Here is a 20,253-nt window from a genome sequence, read left to right on the forward strand (position 1 = left end):
TATGAACAAAATATCCCTCCCTAAATATCCTAAAGCCACAAAGAAACAGACATTAAGTATCTGGGGCAAAGAAAAATCAGTTGGAAGTGCAGACTTCATTTATATCCTCTTTATGGAGTCTTAAAATAAGAAGTAAACCTTATAATAAGACATTTAAAGAGCATCATTTTAACAGTATAGATGCTATAAATATACAAAAGTATTCAAGGGAATAATATTAAACCATTACATTTACATAAAAGTAGTTAATAGTTAAGCATGGATGGAAAAAAAGGGACTTCCCAAAAAGATAAGGAAAAGCAAAACCAAGAAAAAAGTACATGATCTTTTTCCTCTTTTAGAATAAGTAGTTATAAAAAACTGCAAAGTAAAACAAGCTAGATATTTCTTGTATGCAAATTTGAAGACATTTTACTTGTAGTCTTAATTTAAAAACACTGCTTATTGCTTGATAACATAAAATCAGTCCAATATTAATGCAAAAGATAAAGGTTCCCTAGCTACCTTCTCAAGAAATCCCTGCATCTTATGTCCCAGCCTGTGTCAAAAAGCAAGCCCTGAAAGACTGTCCGCTGCATTTTAACTGGATGGAAAACTAGTATAATCCAAGCTGTGCAAGATACCTGGTGAAAAAAAAACAGCTGCTGGGAAAAGAGGTTTTCACAAGTCAAGAGAAGCAGCATATTACTTCCCCTGGAGAACAAGCTTGGGCCCGGGCTGAAGGAGTACAGCTAAGCAGACTGTTACCCCTAGATCCTCAAACTATCCAGCCTGCACCCATAAATCTCAGGCCAGGTTGACAGAGACCAGCCCTACTACTAGTGCCCAACTATCTGGCACTTAAGTTGTTTATCTATTCAAACAGTTTTTATACTTGAAGATGACTGAACAAAAGTCACTACTTTTGGTTCCTTTCCGTTCTAGATCGAGTATATCCCAACAACTGCTGATATCAATGGACTGCCTCTGCGGTACTCTCACCATAGCTAACAAGCATTCAGACCTGAAAGTACTCACCAGCAAAGTTTTCCACCCATGAAAACTATTCTCTGTTTTAAAACCATCAATTCCTAACCTCTACTGTGATAGACAGGCTTAGAAATATTTCTGATACAGAGTTTCTTTCAGTAGTATCCAGCCACTAAAATTAAACAGAAGCCTTTTTAATATTTTTGAAGTCATGCATCTTGCTAACTTACTATTATTACCCCTTTGAGCCAGAAATGGCCACGTGCTCTTTGTACAGTCATTTTTAGTAAATAAACCACACACTAGTAATGTGGCACAGGACACAAATGCAACACGAATACACAGCATAAAGCTACATAGTTACCTAGAGAATAATTACTATCCCCTAATGGGAATTTAATTATAAAATTCCCCATTAAATTTACGTAGAAACACCCTAAAATAAAGCATGTTATAGACTTGTTCATGTTTCTTTCAAAACAGTGTATGTAATAGCATTAATAAAAAGCAATTATGTCTTGAAACAAATGTAAAAACGACATTGCAAGATCTATTCATATCGCATAGAATAACTGTACTAATTTTACAACTGGAATGTTATAGTCATTGTCTCAACTGTACATCCAGCAAAGCCAGGATTTTAACCAGTTTGAATGCCAGCTAAATTAAAAAAAGGAAAACAGAACTTCAATACTAAAGTTGTTGAACATGAATGAGGAAAAACACAACACAGATTACTCCCTTACACTACAACTAAAGCACCTCTGTCAACAGAAGAGCACATACAGTCCAAACAGATAACAGAAGAGATTAAAAACTGCCACTTCTAAGAAACGCTCTTCTGACCTGCCCTCAGAAAATCATGAAATATAGTATCACAAAACACAGCGCAGTAAAATAACCATTTATCTAAAATACATAAAGGCGTGGTCTGTTTTTCCCCGCGTGCCAGCAGATCTATTGATTTCAACCAAGTTACTTGTGTCTAATGAATGGTCCAAAGTGTCATGCCAGGCCCAGTCCCAAAGCATAGAATCCAAAATACAAAAAAAAGACTACAGAGAGAATCTCAGGCTTTGCTGAAAGCCCCCAAGAAGCAAATACATCCAAGTGACCTTGACCATGAAAACCATACAATCCTGTGCTTGCCAAAATCCTTTCTGAACTTCAGCACAGACTTCCTGTTGCACAACCTCTCTCCCTAAATACCGTATTCACTGAACTGCAGACAATAACTCAACACTTAAGTAAACTTACAGTAACTAAATCACAGGGGCAGTCACTATTTAAAGTTTACATTTGGAAAGACACAGTTTCACTATGAATCAGAGCCCTTTGAACAAAAAAATACTTCTTCCACCATTTAGATATGTTCTGCCCATTTCTTATCTAGACATATCATACCGCACCATGTGTTTGACTTTGCAGGAGACCCTTGGAGTGTCAGGATAAAGCAATGTGTATTTAAGAACAGCACTTTCCATGTCTGCATTAACAGTAAATTGTGCAACTCTATGCCAGAAAGGAATAACTGTAAATTGGTCAAAAGTGACATTCGACACCACAAATGTAAATATAATTTAAAAAAAAACAATTCCTTTTAGCCGTCTTATTTAAGTATATGGTATAGCATTTCACATAACACAGATTAAAAAAACATACCATCCACCCCCACACCCTAGAACCTTTGTTATGGGAAAACAATCTCAGTTTATCCTAACTTGAGACTTTCAGGAACCCCTACCAACCTGACATTTCTTAATCTGAGCTTGATTTCCAGGGTCATGAATTCGATTTCTCAATGCTTTACAATCTTCAGTATTCTGAGGCAAAATAGCAGCCTGTCATTCGATCCTCACTTCCATGTCTTTTATTTTTCTTGCAGCCTCATGTAATCTTGAACCAAAGCTTTAAAACTTCTTATCCACTGCAACCTCTGTAGCCTGGATGGTGTTCAAATTTTTACTAAAAATTAAACACAAACAATACATTAAAACAACATTAAGGGTCTGACTTGTGCTCACAGAAGCCAGGAAACTCAAAGTTAAAGCTTCTCACTGCATCTGCACCCTTCCCCCTTCCACTCCTGGCTTTCCACCACACCTGCTGTGCTGTCGCTGGCCATTAACATTCCAGGGAAACCTTCTGAGGGTGAGGACACACACAGCACCTTGTGCAGGACAGCAGGTGTACTGTAAACAGACACACTTGGAACAGTCAGCACACTTTGCCCAGGTGAGCAGGGATCTGAAGACTGCGTGTCATCTCCAATACCACCCATGCTAAGAGAGCCAAGTGCTCCAGTGAGCACAGGAGATGGAGTGAGAAGCCTTAACTCTGAACTTACTGGTTTTGTTAGGTAGAAGTCAGGCCCTTAAGGTTATCTAAATGTATTCAAGGGGAAAAAAGTTTCCCATGACAGTGCTAATCCAGCTATTAGTTTGGGGTTATTTTTTCCTCTCCAATATGGAAACAGTCTGTTGGTGAAGCCCTTGCCCCAGTAACAGCTACTGTGCCAGTGACTGCTGGAATTTTTCTAAAGTAGTATCAAATACAACGTGCATAAACAGAGCAGTTAGTTGCAGGACAAATAGCTGCTACATACGGAAAACAGAAGAGGGCCTTCTCAGAACTGCAATTTGGACTAGATGTCTAAAAAGAAAAAAAATATCTAAACCTTAGTCTAGTCCAGCTTTTATGGAAAAAATCTTGGAAAAAGATTTCAGATGCAGAACCTGACAGGCAGCCAGCCCCATGCAAAAGCATTTTAAGTGACTGTGAGACTCACAAACAAGAGGATTAATGAATTTATCAATCCAGCTTTGTAAACAAAACAGGAGAGGAAGGGTCTTGAATTATGGCAGCATGAGGACGTACAAATTATCAGACCAACGTTAGCACGATGTACATATATATATATATATATTTTAAATCAGAAAGAAAAAGAGCTACCTAAGCAGGCCAGTTTCCTTCCCCCTCCCAAAACCTACCTGTACCTCCTGTCACTCCTGAAACAAAGGTGCGCGTTTGTGCGCTACACTGCAAGGGGTAAAGCTGAAGTCAACAAGCTCTCCCTGACATACTCTAGGATGTTATAATGCCTTTTAAACATCTCCTAGACCAACCTTTTATGTTATAAACTGATAGTAACTAAAGGAACCAAGTTGCACAAATAACTGGTCTCAAAGTAGGCTGTCACTATTTGCTTACATTAGAAAACATACCAAAATGCAAAATGTAAACTATTTAAGATTAACCATGATTAACAAAGTCATTTTGACATTTTCTGCTGATGATTAATATAACATCATTCGGATCACAAATGTGTCTCAAATAAGGCATACATGTTGTAAGTGACGGACATTGTCAGGTTTGTAGGCCCAAAATTTGACCTACCTTTCATTTTCTTAAATCTGTTTGCAAAGTCCATGTAATTCTTTAAATGTGTTTTTCTTTTTTCAAAACAAATGCTTCAATTCTTTTTTCTGAAAAATACATCAATGCCAAAAAGCATAACACTGATCAGTAACCCTATAATGACAAATCAGTATGCACATGAAACCAAGGAGAGCAGCCCAGCCAAGAAGAGTTCCCCTTTTCACATTTCTGGGGATTCTTACAAGTGCAAAGATAAAATAAGCAGGAAAACTCCCTTGACAACATCCTTTTAAAAGACTTTTTCCTGCAACACTTCTCTTAGACACCGCAAAATGTCAAAGTGATTTAAGCTTTTAACAAAACACAAGCTACTGAAAAATCTAATCAGTATTTAGAAAAATAAGACCCGAGAATGACAAGTTGGACATTCAACTAATTTACAATCTTGCACACGTAACATGAGATTAATCCCCCATGGCATTTACCTTTACTTTATATTCTTATCTAGGCCAGAAATTCAGTCAGAGCTATCATTTATCTACCATAAGCCCTCAAAAAATTTTACATGGTTCTTCAAAAATAAGTGCTAATATTAATTCAAGTAATGAACAAGTTGTCAAAACAAAAGAAAATCTCACTCATAACATGAACACAGAAGCTGTTATGAATCAGGTTTGCCAATATGCAAAATCCTAGGAACGCAATACTTCATAGACATACTTTAAAGTTCCTGACACATCATGAATTATTAAATTTCAGATTTTGTTTCGGTAGTCTCATTGTTTTCTGCACTGTGACCTCAAGGGACATTCAGATTCATGGTAGAGCAAAAATCTAAAAGCAGTCAAGTAGAAAAAAAACTTTAAAAGTACAATGCAGGTACATGCATCAGTAAAACGGATAAAAAAGAGAGTGTTTATCAGTCTTCAGTATTTTGATACTCAGCATATTTAGACGTAAAAACCTCACGATTCCACAAGAATCACAGCCAACACCTTTTGTATGAGCAGGATGCCTTCAGTATGAGCAGGATGCAATCTCCCATTATTTGAGATGTGGGATTGGGGGTAAGGCAGGGAGGGGTAGAGGAAAGAATATTTTGAAATGAAGAACACCAACAAGGGATATGCATGAAATGATGACCTTCACATGCCTGAACTACTTAAATTAACTTTAGTTTTTTTGCTCATTTAATGTTTCTAAGCACACTTCCTAAGATCTTAGGAACAGGCTACAAGACTTACTTAAATTAATAGGAACAACCCCAAACTGATTTTCAAAGTAATAAGATGTGGACTTCACGATATACTGACAAGAGAAAACTAAGCATAAGGTTCACTTAAAGCATACCTGCACTCTCTGCTGAAGTCTACAGGGCTCTGACGTTAATGCTAAGCATGCTGAAACTTTACTGAAAAGACATAGCTGATGAATACTATTGCATTCTACTCTTTTTATTTACCCAAACTTAGTAAAAACAAGTTATCTTCCTTCTTTTCAATTTGCAAGAATAGGTGGTTTCCGGTACTGTGCTGACCCGATGATGCGCGGCACAGTCCCATCCGCTTGGATCCTTCAGCCAGTTGTGAAGACTGTAAATACAACCAGTCACTCTCCAGGACATTCTCAACTCGTTCCCTTACACAAAATACACAACCAATGCCACTAGTATGTAGTTACCACCCTGGTCCATAGACTTCCATGGTACTTTATGCACACACCACATCTTTATTTTACTGCCTGTGACAAATCGGTATGGGTATCCAAGCAATCACTACAGCATACAATACAAAGGCCTTATAGCAGAGTATTTTGAGACAGCTCTCTTACTTAATTTTTACTTGATTTTCCATTTTAGTACAATAAGCCAACAATTTCTATTTAGAAAATCCCACATTTCCCCGTCAGTACTGGACTGTGAGAATCACAATTTCATCTTACTTCTCCATACACACATAGCAAGTAAACTTGCCACGCTCCGATATTCATCTCATAATTGTGAGGATATGGGTTTCTATTGTGTTTTTAAACAGCAATCCCTAACCAGTCTTTTTTAAACATTTAGTGTTTCTGCTGCTATTTATCAGTATGCACACAAAATCCTAAACACCTGTCAGGGTATAAAAAACAAAGGTCCCACAAGGCACATCTTGAAAGCCTGATCAGAACTAAAGTTCTGTTAAGGGGAAACAAAGCCATCTGGCAACATTTTTTATTACTTCGCATGGATGTTTGGGATACATGTGTAAAGTACTTCATCCACATGGAAGTACTTCACATCTGTCAAAAAATAAATCACATATTCAGAGCATGCTATAATGATACGCCTGATCTTAACTAATATTTTTCAAAATAAGACTGACAACAATACGAATGACATCTATTTAATGTCAAACGAGAAAGCAGTAATAGCATAATGCGTTACTGTAAAATGTTTTGTCTATTACCATTTAAAAAGCAAACCAAATGACACTATTCTGTAACAACTATATCAAGTAATAAAATGAGAAAGCCTTAAGTATCAGCAATAAAACATACACAACAGCAACATTGCAGAAGTGCTATTTTCAAGTAACAGATACATGAAAACAAACTCCAGAGAAAGCTTTCCCTGGATATGCAGCATTTCAGTGCCTTTCACAGTAAATACTTCACTTTGTTTCAATTAGTTTTGGCTATATTAAGTAATAAGTAAAGGAAGGAAAACGGGAAAAAATAAATAGATCAGCAACGGTGAAGCTGCTCTGGCTGCATACACTCCCACGAATCCCAGCTTCAGAGGAGTTCTGGCTAAGGCTGTCAACTTTGTTACTTATCCTACAAGTTTTACAGTGACTCTGAAATCCCCCTGATCACACACTGTAGCAAAAGCCCTGTAATACTTGATCACTTACAGGAATCCCTGCAGTGCAGCTCCGGACAGTTCCTACAAATTTAAGGACTGAAGAACTTGAGAATTATGCCACCCCAGCAGCACGTTTGCCCATAACTAACTACGGACATCAATTTTCCAGTTACTGATGGGGCAGAATCTCTAAAATACAAAACTGAATGCACAAAGCAAGACTGCATCAAAGACATTCCGACCATGCACCATGTGCTGAGTATGTATCAGGGTATAATCCAGTCATCTCCTTCCAGAAGAGCAGTCACGGAGTAAGTAGATAATGGCAAGTAGGGGGGCAACCCATCTTTGCACACCCCCAAACTCCAGTTTAAAATACAACTTTACTTATATATCAGCCCATAAACTTTATAGGTTGGTGCACATCACTTAAAAAAAACAAAAAAAAAAAAAAAAAAAAACAAAAACAAAAAAAAAAACCCAGAAAACTCCCAGTGACAGGAACTGGAAAAACAATCTGCTTCAACAACGTAAGAGCAGCAGAATGATTAAACCCGAGTTGTTCCAGTAACAATACAGATCATGCCAAGACTTACTAAGACACTTTCCACAGAAGAAGCGGTCCTGGAGATTTTGAGGACAGTACTTAGAATACAGAACACAAGTCCAGGACAGGGTGATGAGGGCCGTGCTGCCATATGAAGGGAGAAATATTAGTGGCCCTCATTCATGCTCTTTTACCCACATACTCAATACAAAGCAGCACAGAAGCATTGCTTTTTCTTTTTTAAAATCACATTTTCAGAACTAGCTTCTTGGCTGTGATTTTGGTAAAAGCCAAATGGCCTCATAACATTAATTTAAAACATAATACATTCAATGAAGGACTTTTGATTTGCCTGCAAAACAGTGGGTTTGAATTATGGCATAAAGAAGAAAAGAGTATTTTTTTCTCCTCTAAAAATATTTCTTCTACAGCAAGTTATTTTATTCCAGCAGGTTGGGGGCAAGTCTCTTTTGTTTTAAACCACTGCCTGAGCAGCAAGTATGCTTTGGGAAAAAAATATCACTGTTTAGTATTGTCAATAGAACCACTTCTAGAGTATTAATGTCACATTATTTTTTAAAGACATTGCCAAGCATTTATTACAGAATATAATTTCCGATTGTAGCCTGTCCTAGTGACTGCTCTCTGCACTTTTCTCATTTTAAATGTTCTAACGGATGCTGTCTCAGAGGAAGAAACCCAATAACCCAAGTACAGTCAACATCAAAGGCTTCCTTTATTCTGATACCAAAAGCAACTTCTCTAAGAGCACACCTGTACTTTGACCAAGAACGTTAAACTATTACCTAGGGCACTCCTTATTTTCCTTATCAAAAAGTCTGAAGATAAGCAAGTGTGGGGCCTTGGATAATCAAATTAGTTTCATAAGGTTTAATTTTTTTTGAGGTCAGCAGAACACACTCAAATGACACTAAAAATAACAGCATGGAAGCATGCCACATCTCGAACATCAACCTCTCCATTTTTTTCTAGCTTGTGAACTTTTTAAATTTTTATATTTAGAAATTATCTGCCGTAACTCACCATCCTCTCAGAAGAGCATCACAGTATGTATGTATCAGTATCTTACAGTATGTATGTATCTTACAGTAAAAAAAATCCAAACAAACAACTCTTGTTTATGGATAAGAAGAAGGGAGGATAGCTAGAAACTTCCTTTAAGATATAAGGCTAAAACACCTTTCAAAAACCATATAAATATATATAGAGAAAGAGCAGACTTTTAAGACTAGCGCAATTAAAAAGGGTCAATTTAACATAGCATTAAGGTTTCTGGCAAATGAGAATAATAAACTCCCTCGAGTTATACTCCATTATGTTCTCCTGAAAACCAAAGCAACTCTGACAAACACTGAACTAGTGCAAAGGGCTCCTTAAAGCTCTTTTTTCTCCCTCCCTTTTCAGTCCCTCCCACAGCCGCTGACCTCTGCTGTTTGCTGTCAATATTAAGAAAATGATTGATGATGATTACAAACTAGAGAACAGTTTTGTTGTCAAAACGAGAAAGTCTGGAGCATACTGAAATCAAGGCCTGCACCTCCCATCCGGGGTCTTCCACAGCCGAGCCAAGCTTAAATAAATAGGATTTTCTGAAAAGATGTTCATTTTGAAGGTAAGCAAACAGGATGTATAAAAATGACAAGCTTACTGAGAATAAGCCAGTAACAACTGTCAAAGTGCCAAATAAAACAGGCAGTTTAAGGCAAAAGCTGGGTTTATATTATCACGTTACATTTAATCATAATATAATAAAAGCGTATGATGTAAGAAAGCTGTTCTGCTCAGCTTTCCTTCAAGTAGAGTTTTGAGCTTCAATTACAACGGCTCTGGTTCCAAATATCACAGTTAAAATTGGGAGTTATTCCCATGACTTGATGAGAGAAGCAAAATATTTCTTCCCACACATACCACATACTAAAGGGGCTTAGAGAAGGTTTTTGAACACTTTAAGTTGTTTCCACTGAACTGGTGAAAAGTCAGAAGTGTTTAAAAGTGACCCACACTTGCATTCTTTCACTAGGCTTTATAATGTTTCTTTTAGTTTCTCTGGTTAAATCATTTACAACTTGAAAGGCGTCTATTCATGTGCGTTAAAATGCTTTGTCTGCAGATAATTATAAATTTTTAAGGGCACAATCATGTTCTATCTCTGTAAATTGCATAAAAGATCAGTTGCAAGAAAGTATCATAAAAGGCATTACTGACTCCTTATTAAGAGATACAAAATCTTAAGGCAAAAGGGTATCCTTCATTCCTCACCCAGGCGAGACTTCTTAACGGGTTTTCTCTCAACTGCACACACTCAATGTGATCAAGCACTGTACTTCACAAAAATGAATTCACCATTACATTTCCCAGTAAATTAAGATATCAGTTTGTAGTTTTACTCCAGGCATTTCCATGCTTTAAAAAATTAACTTGTTACAGCTCCAGTGTTCCCCAATCTGCAGGCAGAGATATTTACAAAATCAGTCCATGGCACATATGCACATCACGCAAATGTCATCTCCCCCCTCACAGTGACAGCCTCTGACTTCTGCAGCGTTAGTTTGTCAAAAACAGACCGTCAGAGAAAATGGACCCCAGCAACTTCCTTTCAAAACAAAAGACAGACTGACAAGCAGTTTGGATGGAAACCACATCAATGTATTAAATGCAATAATTTCCAAAATAAGAAACATTATTGTATGGGGTTTTTTTCTACATTTTCTGAAACTAGAAACAGGTGGGATATCAGGAGCAGGATAAACAGCAGTGAGCTGGAAGGCTTGCAGAAGCACTGTAGTTCTAGAAGCAAATATTCACAGGAAACACTCAAGTGACCTGGAATTTCATCATCATCCAAAAATAATCAAAGGATCACTGACTTCATGTAAGTTAGCTCAAAGCACATCTTGAAACTTATTCTGTTGTTCAGAAAATGGACGTGGCGTAGAGAAAGATACTGGAAAGCAAGTCTAACTGCTCCCTGATGGCTGTAATTTCTGAAAAAATGGAGGGAATGACAGCATAGTGCTTGCCCAGAGCAAGACAACAGCTATCAGATAACTCCAAGAAACCAAGAAAGCATTACGACTAACTTCTAGAATGTTGTGGAAGAATACAAAGCTAACACCTATTTGATACTGAGAAACAACAGAGAAACAGGTCTTGATATCAGATTAATTTTCCCTATTTTATGGATGTAAAGCAAACCAAATTAGCAGAGCCATATGACTGCAAAAGTAAGAAACCAAAAGTTATTATTTCCGCTTTCTAACCTTGGTTAGTACCACTCCCATTTGGCTTATTAGGTACTTTGATAGCAAAACTGTTATTTCAGAGGAAACTATAGCTCTTCCAATATTTTCTTCAGACATTTTCATCCCTTCTCTGGCCCCCCTGGATCGAGACAGTCATCCCAGGTGAAAACAGAAGAAAAGAAATGAATGCTGAGATTAGCAGCTGAGATCTGGATAATAACTCCCTGTAAGGAAAGTTCTACATCCACAAGCAGCCCAGATGATGGTCATTTATTAGGTCTGCTCTGTAAACCAGATGAAAATAAGTTTCAGTACAAATAGTGAATAACCTGGTGGTCGTCAAAGAGCTAAATGCTTTAAGAGGCAACTCCACCTGTGTGTTCTCATCTATTTTGAAAAATAATTAATTAGCATTACTTATTATAAAGTGTACACCACCACAATAAGTTGTGAAATGTGACCCACAGGGGCTTTTCTGAGCTGCTACTCAAGCTAAAAACACTGACAGCATCCAGGCTTCCCACCAGTATTTTCATCTGAAATTTGCTTTCCAAGTTTTGAATGCTTGCGACTATAAAATTACCTTGCAGCAAGTTGCAACAAAACACTTTCTAGTGCATTATTACCTTGCAGACAACTAAGTTGTTTTCTAACTTCATACAATGTCTACCGCAACCTCACAGCAGCCAAGTGGCTTGTGAAAGGAATGGAGTTGCTGAAAACTGCACAGCTAGTAAGTTTTAGTCACTGTGGGGGAGGGTGGCTTCTCCCTTAGGGATACAGACTTCTAGCGACACTTTGACACCTGTTTATGTTTTGATACATTTCTTCTCATACTTCTTCTACGGGTACTTTCCAGAACGCTTAGACAAAACACTCAACCTAAGCAGGACTTAAAGCACCGTGCAGAGTGGGAGAAAAACCTCCCTCGACCTGCTGGCCACGATTCTCTTGATGTGGCCCAGGACACAGTTGGTCTTCTGGGCTGCAAGCACACATTGCAAGCTCACATTGAGCTTCTCATCAATGAGCGCCCCCAAGTCCCTCATCCACACAGGCCCAGTTCTCCAGCTTGTTCAGGTCCCTCTGGATGGCATCCTATCCTTCTGGTGTGACAACTGCACTGCTCAGCTTGGTGTTACCTGCAAACTTGCTGAGGGCGCACTCAATCTGTATCACTGATGAAAATATTAAACAGCACTGGTCCCAGTACAGACCCCTGAGGGACACCACAAAAAATAAAGATAATTAAACTTTTACATCAAAAATATTTAAAAGAAAACATGATTAGTAGCTTAATTCTCTGGGAAGACTGACAAGCACCCACAGCAGAATACAGGAAATCTTCCCAACAGAAGGGAAACCTTTGATTTCAATGAGTGCTGTACCCAACTGGCAAATAAATGAATTCAAGAAAGCCACTCTTTTCCAACACTGGGGGAGAGCAAGGATCATGCAACAGCAATTCCACTTAAATTACTCACTTTGTCCTAAATTTTGGGGTCCGCTTTATCACAAAACAACACAACTGAGAAGTGCCACATGAATTTACATTTACCATCAGATGGCACTAACAAGTTTCAAGTGCTGCAAGACACCCACCATGGACAACAATATGGTTAAATAATTAAAAATACGTAGAAAGAGGCTATGCTGGTTACTGAAAATTTAGTTCTAGAGAAAACACGAAAGAAGAGATCAATCCAAGCCAGAAAAGTTACAATTCAGTACAGGGATTAAGTCAGTTAACAATGGTTTCTTTTCCCCCAGCGTGGTTCTCACTCCTGTCCTTCCTGGACCAGGAGCACCATTAGGCCCTTTGAGGAAGGATGGGGAAGGAAAAAACGCAACATCTACAATAGCCGCAGAAGTGTATCTTGTCTCCAGTTACTCTGACACCGAGATGATAAAAGGGCGCGACCCATTTATTTTTCATTCTTCTCTGTTAACAGACCCATTTGTTTAAGAGAGAATAAGAGGGAAGGGGGGTGGGGGAGTAGAGGGGAGAAATGGTCTCATTCTGAGCATATGAGATACTGTCACACAGGAAGTGGCACAGCCTAACTTCTTTTCACAGCCGTGTCACGCTTAGTAAAAAATCTGATCTGTAAACTGCTGAAAGCAAGACAGAAAACCTTCATCTTCCATACTAAATGCTTTCTTAACCTCTGAGAAAGCCACCTGCAAATAACTACAAGAAAGCTCTGAACCCTTTTGGTAGAAGGGTTTGGTAAGAAGCAAACTTTTTCCACTTAAGTTATTTAAGCAAAATAGTAAATGTGAAAATGTGGGGTTACGCCTATAGGGTTTTGCTTGTTTTGTTTTTGCAATTTTTTTTTTCAACCATCCAGAGGAAATGGAGCCATATGGTTGCTGAGTAATACCATGAAATTCATAACATAAAACTAGTGGCATGAACAACGTATTCCTAATCTGCAGATCTGTAGTTCTTTCATTGGAATTTGTCAAATCCTGCATAGACTTATGCTTTTAAAATTGAACTGCATGTACTTTAGCTTAGGGAATAAAGAAAAAAGAGTGCAGCAATACATCCAAATATGCCTGATGAACTTATTATTTATTAACTATGAAAAATGGAGTTACGGGCAGTATCAACTGACTTTGTTTTGCATGCTTCCTATGAAATACGTCGTACAATAAATGTGTTTGACATCTGCAATAGAACAGAAAAGTATAAGCTAAAGTAAATAAATTCAAATCTTATTTTTATTCTGCATATCCAATCTGTATAAAGCTCTTCACACAATGATCTGTAACTATTAGGAATTAGAACGAGATCAAATCTCATCCTAAAGAGCATGAAAGCAACTGCACTCAAAGTAGCCAGTCTGCACCTGCTTACAGGAGGTCTTAAATTAGATATTTAATTATCTATACTTAAAATAGTATGCATTCAGATAATGTTACAGATCTGTATGAATGTGAACAAATACTAATAGTCTAACTATTCTTCATAATGAAGACATGAATGATGGTGCTATTTGCTTTTCTCCAATCAGTAGTCACTGCAGCATACAATCGTGTCATCATGAATACTGCTGCAGTAACTATGAAAAATTCTACAAGTCTGCTTTCACCAGTATTGAGGCATTTCAGAAATTGCAAACTCCACTAAATAAAATATCAATTCAAGTATCCCTATACTTCCGGCAGTACTATAACCTTTTTCAAGTGAAATTCAGCAAACTCCTTTAAGGAAACACGGCACTCTTCAAATAAAAAGGGTAATATCAATAAATATAATAATAAAAAAGAAATAAAGTGGTGCGACATTGGATTACTGAAAAGTATCATGGTTTCCGGGCTTAAACCACATTCCGTGTTAGCCATTGTTTCACTGATTCTGTCAAGCTACATGTATAAAATTAACTAAATTAAGTACTGCCTTCTTAGAACAGTATATACGATGCAGCAGAGTTTGGTTTTTTTTTTAAGAGGGAAAAAATAATACGAGTACATTTTCTCCTCTAAGACAGAAGGAAAGATAATTTACGTTGCATGGAAAAGCACGCGAGTATTAATGATGGGGAATGATGAAGAACATAAATGGTTTCCATTTTCACATTTGAAAACAAGTACCTGCAAATTAATGCTAAAAGCAACTGGCCTACAAAGCAGCCATGTTTCCATGCCAACTGATCACAGAAATACATTTAATTCAACAAAAAAAAATGAATAACCTACAAAACAAGAAAATGAAAAGAAAGTAGAAGTGCTGGAAATCAAGATCCTGACCATGCCCAACTATTTTACAAGAATAGCAAAGAACACAACAAAGGATGCAATTTAAGATGTGAATGGTGTTCAGCTAATGGCACTTCATCATTACAATACTTCTAAAAGCTGTCACTCTCTAGTCAAGAAGAAAAACAGGATATAGAACACCTCTATTAAGAAGGAGGGAACACTCCTACAATAGTAGCAATTCTCATGGAGGTTTCACAGTTGGAAGACATGAAAGCACAGGTTACTATTCAGTGCACATCTTTCATTAGGATTTTATTTTTTTTTATCTAAGGTGGTCTCGCTTTGTTCCTTATTCACACTAAGCCACAGTGCGGTTCTGCAATCAACCAGTAGAGCTGTTTGCAGATTAAGGCACTCAGCTACACAAGTATTAGTTGCAAAACCAAGCGCATTAGGAATGAGTGGATATGTATCTGCACACGAGTAGCTCAAATGATGATGTGCACAAACATACCTTATGTAACTAAAACTTTGTACATGTATGAGCAACTTCAGTTTCACAACTGATATAAAGATGCTACCACTTTCTGTACCTACAAAAAGACAGTTCATACATAAAATCATGGCATATATGGTCCACACATATATGCAATTGAAAGTGGATAAAACAGACTTATTTTAAGTCAGGCAGCTCAGAAATATTGAAAAGAAAAAAAAGTCCAACAGATCTAAATATAATTGGTTCCAAGTTACTGACATTTACATGCAATAAAACCAGCAGTTCAAGTATTTGTTCATTCAAACTTAGAGAAATAAAGAACCTCCAACTAAAAGGTCCATAAAATCTGTGTTCTAAATGAATACAAACTGAAGACTAAATAATAAATTTCTGCTTCTTAATATGTCTTTATTTTATCGAGTAAGCAACAGTGCTTTACTTCCCATTTATTTCCTGAAAACATATTAAAGGGCATTAGAGGCTTAGAATGGATGAAAAACTATGGTCACAAAACTCAAAGTTGGAAGTCCCACCATTAATGCTTTCTAGTGTGTTTGAATTGTACTGTTCTGCTGCATTTTGTGTGAATAGAGAACAAAAAATTACAAGCGCTTGTGCCCATCCTACTGATTTCACATTTGTGTGAGCATACAGATTACATGACAACGGGCCTACACACCACAGGGGAAAATGCAAAGTTTACATAAAATGATTTTTAGGTTCATTTAGTAGCATCACCTCAAGTGATACCATTGGATGAAATAGAATAATTCTATGGGTAGATCTCAACCTATCTAGAGAGTGTGAAAGATCAAGGGTTTCACCAGACTTTCTTCCTCTGTCAATTCAGAATTAATTGAAAACTGGATTTTTCGATGTGACAGTTGCTTGCTGCCCTTTTAAGTATCGATAATAAAAATGCACACATTTTCCAGGAAAAAATAAATTGCCATTTAAAGGGGAAAAAAAAACAAAAAGAAAAAACGAAAATCTGGTAGAAAAGATCTAAGGCGAAAAGCTGTTAAGTCACTATGATGTTTTTTAATAAGAACAGTGTTTATATCACAGCTAACAGGAACTGCAGATTAAACATTTCACACCTTTGAAATTCTCCATGTTTCTAACTACCTTTTCTCAGCCTTTACCTAAGTTTGGTCACTGCCAACTGAGCCAGCATTACTGTAGTTTTTGTAGAGGCTGAAAAATAATAATATAATTCACCTGGGTGGAGAGGCTATGATTTCCACAGAGTTCTTCATGTATAAACTATTACTTCAGGGCAGTGCACACTAGATTCCTGTTTAAACAGGAATTAAAAAAATCTACATATGCATAAGACACACCAAAAATTCCTAATTGATAAAACTCTATATGCAAAGTTATGCACTTTGCAATAACCTCTGCGGTACGTAAACTGCTCAGCAGCTCTGAAAGCAGAAAGATACGAATTCTGACATGGAAGATTATTAAAATAAATTCCTATCAATCTTTAATATTATAAAAATTACTCCTACTCAAAACAGCTGTGGCAACGGAAAGCTGTCAGGCAGCCACAGAGCAGACAGTAGCTGCACACCCAGCTCCACACTTCCCTGACAATTTGTTCCTGCTATGTTTTCGAAGGACCAGGGATGGCAAAGCTAAGTAAGATGAAAGGTCAGTTCAGCTTCTGAGACCTTCACTTCTTTTCATCTATTGTCAAAGAGACTCTTCTACTGTTGTAAAAAAAGCTTTCTACTTTTTGAAAGCTAGTTGTTTTTTTTTTTAAAAGCTAGTTTTGTACTAGCTGCATCGTTTCACTGCCATGTATGAAATCATCCATACAGCACATTGATTTTTCATATGGCACTGCCTTGGGCAGGATCCTAAATGGAAACAGAGCAGAAGACTCCATGTTATTTAAATACAAACCAGAGAACAAAAATGAAATAATTTTTTTAAAAAACCCCAAACATTGTAAACAGAGCAACAACTGCAACGGAAAACAGCAACAGTTTCATGTTCAGCAATACTTCTTCCATAGCCTTGGCCAGCATAGTCTGTTTATATAAATGAAAGAAAGAATGCTGCCCTGAACTTGCCCATTATCCCACTGAAAAGGTATTGTGGGAATGTTAACTTTCACCTGGCTGACTTCCAGATGCCAGCAGGAAAAAACACCCTTTTCACATTTTAGCCAACTGAAAAATACTCTACATTTTTCACATTTTTCAATTATTCCAAGTTATGTATAAACTAACATAGGCCTTGAACTAAATCCATATAAAATGGACATAATAAGATGAGCGACTACTCTGCAAAAGGAAGAATCAATGGGTCTTGCATCCAAACCAAACAGCCAGTATCATATTTCATAAACCATGATAAATTTTGAGAAAGCCAGAGCATTTCTAGAATAGCAGACATGCCTGCAACGTCCATAAGAGCACTTACTGGACAATGCAAGTAGGAACTAAAAAAAGTGCCATCCTGAATTTCAGCAATGCCGCCCAATGCTGTGATGCTGGCCTGGATGTCGTTTGAGGCCTGCATTCTGTCATACAACTAACCAGACAGAAATGCATCTCACTACACTTTTAATATCTAAATGGGCCCACAACAGAAACTGCAACACAGAAAAGAGCCAGGCACAGCAACTGCGTGGACTGGAGGAGAACGCCCAGAAAAACAAGCAGAAATCCCCTTTCCGTTTTAAACATGAGGCATTTTTCTGGTTCTTTTCAACCTGGCACTTCAAGTAGTTGTCTTTACTTAACAGTCATCTTGAAGTTTTTAATGGTCGTACAACGTGCAAACTCAAAACTGAAAGAAATGATCCCTTATTTCTTCCCTTGCAAAGTTTAACCGTTAAGTAAAAATAGCCCACAACTATGTCTGCTCCAAGCCCTCACATCTCAGCAGGAGGAAGAGTACTCAGCACTCACATAACATCCCCACATTTCAGCGCGCAGCACATGGAGCCACAGCCTCATCCACTTACCAGTGTTTTACTGGTTTGTTTGCATGTATGTCCCATCAACCTAATTGGTGAAATACAACTTCCTGATTCAAACATACAGGAAGGGTTTTTTTGAGGAAGAGCTTTAATGGTAGAAAGTACATCTTTAATTTGAAAAAAGCTTGCTCTTCAATCACAGCAGAATGTTTAGTATGGCACTGTGTCCAGTCAAGCCACAGGCTGCCTTTTTATAAGTGCATTTACCTTAATTCAGTTCACAACTGAAATCATTTCCACATGTTAAAAAAAAAGACAGAAAGATCCACCAAGCACCTCCTCAGAGTACCATTAACAACAGAACCCTACACTACTTTGGCTCCATTTCCAACAGATCCCCATGGGAAGCTCACCATTACTACCTACACTACCATGGTTGGACCGGGCACAGAAAACTTTAGGTAATTATCTCCTGAAGCTACTCACAGGTGTGAGAAGGCCACAACAGAGACCACGTGGGCCGTTCCACTGCCACTCAGGATACTTACTAGCACTGTTGTCTCTGCTTCCCTCTCTCCTCCCATACTGATGTCAATAATTAGACTAAACTTACCCTGAAAGTCAGCTGCCCTTCACTTCAGTACTTACCCAAGATTTTTAGTAATGAGAAACCTCTAGCAGGACCAAATTAAAAAAAAAAAAAAAAAAAGACAACTTCAAGAAGGTGATTCAGTTCTCATGTAGGAAATAAATTTCCCAACATAGGTGCTTCAGCAAAGCTCCTTTTATAGAGAGGTATGCAACCCAAACAAAAAGTTGGATTTACACACAAGTATGTTTGTAAAGCAGGACACAAATGCCCAATATAAATCACTGCAAACTACCACGTTTTGATTTGGTTTTGCTGATTCCTAAATATCTTAATGCAAATATGAAATAAGCCTAGTTTACACTCAAACAAGATTTCAAACAGGCTTGTACTAGCTTAATTAACACAATTTAAAATTGTACTTAATTAAAGGTGAGCAGTTTCCCAGGTACCATACAGCTTATTCATGGACTGCTTCATTCACTATGCACTTTTGTGATCAAAGAAATCTTAGATACAACAGATGAGGTTATTTACTATTCATAAAAATATTCACTGTTTAATGCTGTTTTTGAAATTAGTCTTCTAAAATGAAACCTTATTTTTATTAATTCTCTTTGAAAATCTGAACGAGAACTGATGATTTCTGAGATCCTTTTCTCCCTGCACAAAAAAATCCCCTCCTGCCAATAATCTTTAGGGCATTTTAATAGCTGCTAGAATTGTATAAACTGCACTTTGAAAAATTCATCATTTCTGTAAGATAGTATCCCCAGGACAGCCAAAACCCCCAAACTTTATTTTCAGTTTCTTGGGTGGTTTTTTTCCCCTCCTTTGACTCTCTGTGGGTAAGAAAATATTTTCTGTTTATGTATTTGTTAACAGTTTCTTTAGGTTTTTGGTTGTTTTTTTCAAAAATGAAGCCACAAAGCTCAGACAAATTGCTAACAAAAAAGAAATAAGGCTTAAAAACAAGTTCTGGGGGAAGATGCTAGCAAAGTTATGAACACAAGTGCAAAACTGTAATATACAGTACTTCATGTTCTAAATTATCAACTCGATGCAATACACTGTTTCGTACCTTCTTTATTCACAGGACCAAGGAAATAAGATTCACGATTTTGGAGAGTCCTAGTTTTTTCAACTGAGTGACAGAACTTGGTCCTTAACTGCAGGTACTGAGCGAGACCAATCTTTGGACAAAATTTTAGAATAAAGGTTTTCCTGTAATGATTCGGGCTTAGTATGTAGGATACATCCAAGATCCTATGGATTTCTAAGCCCACTCCAATTCCCCTCAATATCAACTGGAAGCCAAATAAACCAATATCCTCCAAAATCTGCTAGGAAAGAAGAAGTTGTGCCTGCAGCTTACTGTTCTCCAGATTCCTACCCAAAATCCTTTTTTACTGCTTGCTTTAAGGAGACAATCCTCACCACTGAATATATAATGCTAAATTTAAATTTTAGATGGCTGCAGGGTGGTCATGAGATAAATACCAAGTGCATTTGTATGCCTC

General features: G+C 37.4%; 1 protein-coding gene across 7 annotated transcripts in view; it reads right to left on the reverse strand.

Moving 5' to 3' along the window:
- The window catches only part of CTBP1 (C-terminal binding protein 1), a 252,000-nt gene that overhangs the window by 35,696 nt on the left and 196,051 nt on the right, over positions 1-20,253 (reverse strand). Inside the window, exons 2-3 of one of the 7 annotated variants that reach the window (XM_054064935.1) lie at positions 4,366-4,454; positions 2,718-2,934 (exon numbers count right to left, since the gene is read on the reverse strand). The exons of 4 other annotated variants lie outside the window; for them this stretch is intronic. In XM_054064935.1, the coding sequence (XP_053920910.1) occupies positions 2,718-2,724 (7 nt within the window). In that variant the 5' untranslated portion in view covers positions 2,725-2,934; positions 4,366-4,454. The remainder of the gene's footprint in view (positions 1-2,717; positions 2,935-4,365; positions 4,455-20,253) is intronic. 2 more of the 7 variants (XM_054064934.1, XM_054064936.1) reach the window with 2 other exon arrangements.

Source organism: Cuculus canorus, chromosome 4 (assembly GCF_017976375.1).
Source record: "Cuculus canorus isolate bCucCan1 chromosome 4, bCucCan1.pri, whole genome shotgun sequence".
Lineage (NCBI taxonomy): Eukaryota > Metazoa > Chordata > Aves > Cuculiformes > Cuculidae > Cuculus > Cuculus canorus.